The sequence below is a fragment of the Tachysurus fulvidraco genome, chromosome 12 (genome assembly GCF_022655615.1).
Source record: "Tachysurus fulvidraco isolate hzauxx_2018 chromosome 12, HZAU_PFXX_2.0, whole genome shotgun sequence".
Classification (NCBI taxonomy): domain Eukaryota; kingdom Metazoa; phylum Chordata; class Actinopteri; order Siluriformes; family Bagridae; genus Tachysurus; species Tachysurus fulvidraco.
In genome coordinates, this window is record NC_062529.1 from 24,769,551 (window position 1) to 24,779,339 (window position 9,789).

The 9,789-nt window shown below is 40.7% G+C and overlaps 1 protein-coding gene across 1 annotated transcript; it reads right to left on the reverse strand.

Annotated features, from left to right (window-relative positions):
- Positions 1-6,095: 6,095 nt before the first annotated feature.
- LOC113641472 (C-type mannose receptor 2-like) lies at positions 6,096-7,268 on the reverse strand. The gene is made up of 2 exons (XM_027144163.2): positions 6,385-7,268; positions 6,096-6,292 (listed from the first exon to the last, which is right to left on the reverse strand). The coding sequence occupies exon 1, from the start codon at positions 7,122-7,124 to the stop codon at positions 6,390-6,392; it is 735 nt and encodes a 244-aa protein (XP_026999964.1). The 5' UTR covers positions 7,125-7,268; the 3' UTR covers positions 6,096-6,292; positions 6,385-6,389.
- Positions 7,269-9,789: the final 2,521 nt, after the last annotated feature.

Here is a 9,789-nt window from a genome sequence, read left to right on the forward strand (position 1 = left end):
CACTGAGCCAGAGCTGGAATGGCCTCATGTGGAGTAGAACCAAAGGGATAACGTTGGCTGCTGCCGACACGAGGCCTCGGCGACTGAGAGGCATCGGCCTAGCCGAATAGCTTTCACCGCTGACAAGATGGAAGATGTGCCCGCATCGGGGTGAAGCCCCAAACTAGCCCCAGAAAGGTGGTTCTCTGAAAAGGAGAAAGCACACCCATTTCTGGGTCCAACCTGAGGCCTAGAGACCTCGTATGGGCAAGCACAGCATCTCAATGACTCGCTGCCCTAGCCTTTGACTGGGACAGAATGATCCAGTCGTCCAGGTAATTCAGTACACAGATGCCCTGGAGACACAATGGTGACAGGGCAGTGTCTATGCACTTTGTAAACGTGCGTGGTGAAAGGGCTAGGCCAAAAGGAAGAACCCAATACTTCTCCCCCAAAAGTGAACCTAAGGAACTTCCTGTGCTCTGGCAAAATTCCTATGTGAAAATAAGTGTCCTCAAGGTCGATAGTCACAAACCAGTCTTTGGACTTGATCTGGGACACGATAACCTTGAGCATGAGCATCTTGAACCTGTAAGTCTTCAGAGTACAGTTCAGAGCCCAGATGTCCGAAATCGGACACAGCCTTCGTCCCTCTTAGGAACAATGAAATATCAGCTGTAAAGCTGGAGTCCCGCTCTGGGAGGGGAACATACTCTATGGCCCCTTTCCTCAGGAGTGAGAGAGTTCCTCTTGGAGGAACGCCCCTTGGTGTCTGCCAACAATTGTAGGCAGCACACCCTGGAAACGCAGAGGACGGGAGGGGTATCCAGGACCCACTGAGATACCCCAGGCAGAAGTTTCCACGCTGCCTGGCTGCCTGATACTGGTGTCAACCTTGCGCAGACCTCCCAAGTGCCCTGAAATTGGCTGGTGCCAACACAGGGAGACCCATGCAAGGAAGAGAAGCAGGCACAGACCCCACTGCTCCCTGAAATGCTGGAGTCATCAGGGCAGGCAGTAGGGAAGCCTGAACGTAGCTGTCTGGCATTTGGTGCCTGTCGGCGACAGTACTCACTGCATCGCCGAACAAGCCCTGAGGTGACACCGAGGCCTCCAGGAGAGAGGACATATCCTCATCTTTAGTATTAGTCAAACTGAGCCACAGGCGCCTCTTCGCTGTAACCCGTGCAGCCATTGCATGGCCTATGGAGCGGGCCGTCTGCTTTGTGGCACAGAGCGCAAAGTCAGTGGCTCGGTGGAGCTCAGATACCACCTGAAGGCAGGTTTCCTTGGTGCGGGCGATGTAGGTGAGAGATAGCCCGTAAGGCGTCTCCTCAATCCCAGGCATCGCCCCATACCATGGCCTTCAAGCCCTATAATGGCTGATTAGTCCGACATGGCAGAAGAAAAGACCTCGACACCCCGGCATGGAGGTCTGAGAAATACGGCAGCCGGCCACGTGAAGGTGGCTTGCGGCCTGAAGTCAGAAGTGGTCTAGCTTATAACGGGCGACACTTACTTCCTCTTCGGGCCAATCTAATTTTAGCATAGACATGTCATGAGGAGTGCCTCGAACGCAGCTGATTGTGTCGGCTATTCAGAGAGGGGAATCCCCTTCCTGCCCACATCGAGCTCCTCAGAGACTGACTCGGAAAGCCGCATGCTCACTTCCGGGTTGGGAGAAATCGCAGCGCAAGCTCCGAAACCGAAATCGAGCGAACGGTGTTGTGGGAGAGGGAAAGAGAAACGGAAAACCCGTCTCTTGCTCCATATCCGCTAAATTCAACCCTTTTTTTTCTCTTTTTATTTATTTATTTATTTTTTCTCTTTTAGCAACGCGGAAGCAACATGCTCTCTTCCTGGTTGGGAGTAATTGCAGCGTGAGCTCCCGAAACTGAAATCGAGCGAACGGCGTTAGGGAAGAGGGAAAGAGAAAGTGGAAAAACCCATCTCTTATTCCATATCCGCTAATTCAACCGGAAAAAATACAGCCAGGTGAGCGCAGAGGGAATCCCTCACAATGCAAGCAGCTGGCTTGGAAAGAGAAAGTGAAAAACCCGTCTCTTGTTCCACGACTGTTAACTCAACCTGCGAACCCCGGCGATCGAGGCCGCCGTGCCGCCTTGGCGGATACGGGACCCAAACAACGAGGCGCAGCTGCAGCTGAGAATTACAGCCCTAATATATATATATATATATATATATATATATATATATATATATATATATATATATATATATATATATATATATAATTTTTCCCTGTACTAGACAGACAGGACAAACAATTGACACACATACACAGAGCGCTTCCTGAAGACAAAGAAGCTGGAGTAGTGTGACCAGTGGTGTAGTCCACGTGATACGCAGGTATACGCCGTATACTCACTAGGAAAGGCCAAGGATTTCCGTATACCCACTAGGAAAGGCCAAGGATTTCCGTATACCTACTTAAAAAGCGTGAGGATACGTAACAATATCGTTTTGTGACAGAACTTTCATTCATAAATTCACCCCGCACTGTGTTGCAACACAGACTGTGGTTGCGATTGCGAATCACTAACGTTTTTGGACCATTTCGGCTTCCGTGGCCTGTAACCTGATCTGATGTCACCTACCAAAGAGGAAAATCAGTTTCTTGGCGGTGTTTTTTGGCACAAATTAGAAATTAATTAACTAATGTAAAAGAAGATATGAAACGAAAGGAGACTCAAACTACACTCTGAGTGTTCTCGGAAGCCTGTGCTTAAAGCTACAGCAGCTTCGGGTGACATCTCACCCACAGCCCGAGTACAAATGTATTTGGAAAGCTTTGTAAACTACCAGTTCATTCAGTTCATAATATTCTGCAATGAAAGAGTGTTGGTGATAGAACTGAACAAATGTTTATTGTTCACTCTTAAATGTACATTGTAAATTGACAGCTGATATAACCTGTGCTCCAGGTCCCATATTCATATAACATTTAAGGCTAAATGTAGCTCTTAAAGGTACAGTATAGTTCACCCAAAATATCATCTTTTGTGTTAAACAGAAGAAAGAAACTCATACAGTTTTGGAACAAATTGAGGTTGAGGAAAAACACAATTTTCATTTTTGGGTGAACTACCCCTAAAAGAGCTACATTTAGCCTTAAATGTTATATGAATATGGGACCTGGAGCACAGGTTTTTATCAGCTGACTGTCTTTTGTTGCTTATAATAAATTGGAATGTTGATAACACATAAGCAGTCTTTAATAATGCTCTCAATTACACATAGATGCATATTTTATGCGTTAGTGAGTGTGGTGGTGCCTATGGGGTGTCGCTCTAGGATGGGTGCGTACAGTATGAGGCTGGGGGGGGGGTCACAGTACACTCACTACAACAAACTAGACTACACCACTGAGTGTGACGTCGATGCCCTTAAATGGACTTGCTGGCGCGTAATCACTCCGTCATATGTCCTTCCCGAGCTATTAAAATGCTGTGTGTGCACACAGAGCACACAGTTCAGACTTCCTCACAGAAGCGTTCCCATAGCGTCACCACTGACGCAGCATCGAGTTCCCTCTAAAGGGAACACATAAAGAACGTTGGTTCACAGGACTTTTGAGAACTGGATCTTGTAGCCTAGAGTTTTTGCTTCAAAATTATGTGAAAATCATCTTGTATACTCGCTCACAGAAAACAATATGTTGATTTAAATTTTCTAAGACACTTTTTGTTTGTAAAGGGCATATGCGAGTAGGCGTCAACTTTCATGCATATTAGTCTGATTCACTCCTGAGAAGACAAAGGCCCGCATAATGAGCTGCATAATGAGCCTTTCAGGCAGGTGTGTGACTGAGACAGGAGTAACAAGAAAGAATGTGAAGACAAAATAAATGTATATTTTTTGTTTGTAGTTTATTTAGAATATTTAACTAGTGCAAATAGTGTCAAACAATATATAAGTACTAAAAAAATCCTAAAATCCACATAAAGTGCATGTGTGCAACCTAGTGCAAACAGTGCCAGACAAGAGACCGAGCAATATGTACAGTATACAAGTAACAATATTGTAAATGACCAACACAATATGGCTCTGTTAAAATCTTTAATGGAATCTTTAATGGAAGCTTTTTTAATCTTTAATGGAATCTGTTAAAACTTGGTAACTTCTTATAGCATTGTTTGTGGGCGTTGATCTTGTTTGCATAGCCCGCATCAGGTGATTTCCATATGAATGGCGCGCACGCGGTAGGTGGGATCACATTAGCGCTAATGAGGTCGAGCCAGAAAAACTGTACTTCTCTTTACTTACATACAGATTACACAAAAAGACAACATATATTTGCACCCCAGAGAGTTTTTTTTCACCAGGTTGTACACAATGCACTTCATGCAGCTTGGACATCTCACTTTTATGTAGCTCTATGATGTTCTGTGCAGCACAGTGACCCTGGAGAAACTTTGTCTCCTTTCGTTATGTACTGCTTCAGCTATATACGGTTGAAATGACAAGAAAAGCTTCTGGACTTGACTTATTTGCATATTTCCAACATCTATGACAAATTAAATATAGAGTGTTGATTTTTAAGTCATGCCATGGATTTCAGCCTGTTTTAAGGCTTTGATCCAGCTTTTTTCAAAACACAAACCTTCATTTTTCAATGCTTTTGTAGTTTTTTCTCCTTGCTTTAGCTCATTGAACATTTTGAACATACTGTATATTTCTTCCCTGGATGCCTGGTTAAGTCTGGCAAAATTCAATTGTCACGTTGTGTAATCTGTCAGAATTTTGCAATTAAAATATATTGAATATTTCTAGCATTTTTTTGTGACATTACTGGAGAACAAGTAAGAAATTCATGTCAATTGACCATTTACAGCAGTGGTCCCCATCCTTTTTTTCGCCGCGGATCGGTCAATGTTTGATAATTTTACCGCGGCCCGCTGGGGGTGGTGGGTGGCGGCTATACAATTAAATTAAAATTAATAATTTTAATTTAAATGTATTTAAACATGCCTTCTTAACTCACTACAATGCTAAATCAATGAGAACCCTGAGCTTGTTTCTTGTTTCGAGACGATTCCATCTGGGGTAACAGGAGACAATGACACCCGAAGTGTGTTGCTTATGTCCAGTTTATTCCGTTGTTTTGTTTTGGTTGCCGTCACTGCAGAAAGCTCCGCTTCACACAGATAGCATGTCGGAAATGGCGATAGGGATTTAAGTGCTGTGGTGACAATTCCGCCATGACTTTAATCCAGAACACCGGCAGAGTTTCTAACTTTCTAACGACGTCTGTTTCGTGCTCATTTTTACTAATTTGTGAGTTAAATTTGAGCAAACACAATATACACGTACACCAAGCACTGTTAAACATGACAAAGTACCGGTGAACAGAGAGAAGAGTGATGCCACCAAAGCTACAACGCCACTGCCGCTTGCAGCCGCTCAGCTCCAGATGTCACCTAAACCTGGCCCGATATCACGATATTTTGCGCATGCGCGGTATTGGTGCGGCTTTGGCTTTGGTGACGTCTCTCAGCTCCCGGTTAACCTCTCATCCATGGAAAGTCGGACAAACCCGAGAGAAATACACCACAGTAAATAAAATGGAAATAATTTAATGTTCCTTGGGCGGCCCGGTACCATTTGGTCCACGGACCGTTACCGGTCCGCGACCCGGGGGTCGGGGACCACTGATTTACAGCATTTGGCAGTCACATCCAGAGTAACATTTATTATTTTATTTATACAACTGAGTAAATGTAGGTTTGTGGCCTTGCTCTGAGTCCCAGCAGCGGCAGCTTGGTTGTGTTGGGATTTGACTTGCAACCTTCCACTCAATAGTCCAATACCTTAACCACTGAGCCACTTCATATTCTATGAATTTACCATGACACAAAAAAATCTCTGAAACCCGAACACACATTTTATTTAATGTTTAACATTACAGTCGAGGATAAAATACAAATTCCATTTATTCAGGAAAAACTTAAAATATATATATAACAAATATCTACTCAAGGACACTATTTACTACAACACAATGTAGCACATAAATATAGTGTTGGAGAATTAATAAATGAATTAATTCTAATGTAATTCAATTTAATTCAATTCAAGTTTATTTGTATAGCGCTTTTTACAATAGACATTGTCTCAAAGCAGCTTTACAGAACATAAACACAGAGCAGAAGGAAGACATAATAGCAGAAGGAAGACATAATTCTAATGTAATAATTCAGTTTATAATATTATGCTTTGTGATTGACATTAATCTTCTCAGCATCTCATCGATTCTTCATTGTTTCGTGCCAATCTTGATTGCAGCGATGCTCTAAGAAGTGCATTATAGGGAAAATTAATTTTGATGTAATTAGTTAAAGAACATTATTGAGAAGATATTAGAAGTCGAGTCAAATCACTCACCAAATTTAGAGATAGCAAATGAAGTTCATTTTCTCCTTGCAGTCTCTGTTCTCCCAGACACCAGCTTTAACGTTTCGTGCTCCACATCGGAAAGGCTTGGCAGGGCACGAAGGCAGTGATGTCACACTATTCAGCAGAGATGTCTGGTTCACCCAGAACCATGAGCCATCCATGAATCGTAGATTGGTCCAAAGAGTCCGAATTTTCATATTCCTGTTGTTGAGCACAAAGTAGTCAATCTTGTCGGCGAACCCTACCAGGTCAGTGTAGTTTGTTCTGCAGTACACCAGAGCCTCCTCCCAGTTCATCATCTCCTGCACCACAATTATCTGAGGTTCCCAAGTGTAGCAGAAGACTTTATGTTTGCTATTACAGTCATCATGTATCCACTCATTGTTGTTCGTAAACACACAGTCTTTATTCGGAGGATTGTCAGGTTCCCCACCTTTCCACTTTGAGAATCCTAGTATAGTTCCGTCAGTCCACTGAATCGCACCGTTTATTTCTTTTCTAAGACCGATCCAGCAATTGTCAGATTTCTTACTGTCCATTTGCCTTACGAAACTGTCAAATTCCGGTTGTGTGTCAATAACTGACAGATCTACATAATTATTCCTGCAGTACATCTGAGCATCAGTCCAGGTCATATCCTGATTATAATAAATGTGTTTTCTCACGAACAGATCTGCGGATGCATCTGTTACAGCCAGCAGGAGGAGGATGTAGAGAACAGGCATCATCCCTGACTTTGGTGTGATTGAGCTCGGCTCTGAAGATTCTCCAGTAATTATGTTACTGGTGACAGCAGCAAACAAATAAAAATCAAATCAAAACCAAGTCAGCAGACTGAGGGAAAGGACAATGCAAAATGTATGCAAGTGCAGATTGCCTTTGATTTGGATTTTTTTAACCCTTCAGTCTGTTTCCTGTTTAGTTCTTTTTTTTTACCTTTTATTATGAAATTAAAAAAACTATCAGTAATTATTTTTCTTAAATATATTAATATATTTTTTTATTTTTATGCATTTCTCCCTTTTTTCCCCCCTATACCCATTCTGTGGGAAAACATAAAAGGGACCTCGGCCTTTGTGAAATTGTGAATGAGTCAGTGTTCATGTCTTTCCCATTGATAATGAACAGAATATAATGAGTTCATGTGATTAAAAAGGACAACATTTAAGAGGTCATTTGGCAATAAAGTGCCTGGGTATAGTGTTGTGATGTTTCACTGATGCCTCATAAGTATAAACTGAAGCTAGATTCTTAAAAATCGCATGGGCTAAAATAAATAATGCGTTACCCGGCTTGTTTTCAACCTGCCAAAGTTCTCGCATAACACCCTCCTGCTGCGATCCCATCACTGGCTTCCGGTAGCTGAACGCATCTGATTCAAAACACTGATGCTGGCCTACAAAGCCAAAAACGGACCAGCTTCCTCTTACCTCAAAGCCCTCATCATTCCCCGCAACCTCCGATCTATCAGCACTGCTCAACTGGTTCCACCATCTCTCAGGGTAAGAGGCAAGTTTACTACTAGAATCTTCTCTTTTCTGGCACCAAGGTGGTGGAACGAACTTCCCCTAGAGGTCCGGACAGCTGAGTCACTGGTTATTTTCAAGCGGAGGTTGAAGAACTACTTATTCAGGAAACACTTCAACTAGCACTTCTTTCCTTATCTTTTGCATTAAAAAAAAAACCAAACAAACAAAAAAAAAACTTTGACACTTTTTCATTGTAACTTTGAACAAATGTTTTAAACTCATGGTATCTTAAGTCTGTAACCTAGTGAACCAGCATTAATGTATCCAATGTTAGAGATTTAAGCACTTATGTATGTCGCACTGGATAAGGGCGTCTGCCAAATGCTGTAAATGTTAATGTAAATGTAAACGTTACCAAGGCAACCTGTACACAAATCACTTGCTTTTGCATCATCAAAGCTCGCCGTGGAAAGCTTAGTTCAAAGAGCTTATGTAAATGCCACAAATTCAATTTGTAAACATGTAAATATTTTCTGCATTTTTGAGATGGTTCAAATAGTTAATATATCAGAATAATTTGGGACTTTGGGCAATTAGGGAATATACACTATATAAAATATGAGAGGTTTTATTTTAGAGGTGCCTAGAGCTATGTAAGGACACTGTATTGTGACACTTAAAAATGTCCAATAACAAATAAAATTGTTTTTGTGTTATATGCACACAAACTGTTATTAATGTTAAAAACAGGATTAGTAAAGTAGCATATTTATTTAAGTCGTGTTTAAAAGTTTTTGGTTATTTTATTATCTTTCCTTTACATATGATTCTTTTTTGAGAGAGGAAAGATGAAAGTAAATCTACATCAAGCGGTCTCTGGTGGCTTGGGAATGTTTTATGGTCCAGATGGTTTGGTATCAGGTTTGTTACCCATACAGTATGTCAGTAAATCAGAACTGCTCTCATAAAAAATAACTCTGAATTATTTTCTTACAATATGATGTTGTCAGGTGTTCTACAGTAGAAGGTGTAGCTATGTGATTGGACAGGGTGGTTATATAAAAAGTTTTGCCTAAAATGAAACTTGTTTTTTTTGCCAATTTAGTGAGAGGAGTCCAGTTGCTTGAACCCATCCCCGATATTCTGTCCCTTATTTGTGTTCAACAAAACCTAATTTTTTACTCATTTTACCCATGAATTAGTAGAGTATGAGTTTTAAGTATGATGAGCCTTGCTGTTTTTTTTAATGTACTTATACTGTATAGACTGATCATCATATTAAAGCATGTTACGAAAAATTCCATAATACTATAAACTCATGGTAAATGCTTAATATCCAAGTTTATCCCTAATTTGTAACGGATTGTAGTGGAGGTGGATGCTGGTGCAGTACATTCGTTATTTAATATACAAACTACACAGCATAAAGAAAAAATGAAGCCAAGAGCATGATCTGTGGTAATGAGGCAAAAACCATACAGGCTAGAAGCAATATTGAGGCACATTTGACAACAAACAACAACAACAGAAAACAAATGCAGCTACTATACTCTATGCAGCTACCGTACTATAAATACTAAATATACTATACTATTATATAGATATTAGTGTTTAAAATTTAAAGGTAATATTTTTTAAATGAACTTTAAACTTTAATTGTATATATTAGTTTCTTTATACTTATCCTTATTTCTTCTTCTTCTTCTTCTTCTTCTTCTTCTTCTTCTTCTTATTATTCTTATATATTATATATTCTTTTTTCCTCTCTATCTTCTGTTTCCATACTACTGTAAAACAGCTTTGAGACAATGGGAATTGTTAAAAGCACTATACAAATAAATTGAATTGAACATACACTAGAACTTTTTAATTTTTTTTTGTGTAAAGTATTTTTTTCTGCACCATGTTTTCTGTTTTGTGTGGG

Bases quoted from the DNA above. Each gene is read 5' to 3' on its own strand.
- LOC113641472 (XM_027144163.2), bottom strand. From the start codon at position 7,124: ATGATGCCTGTTCTCTACATCCTCCTCCTGCTGGCTGTAACAGATGCA.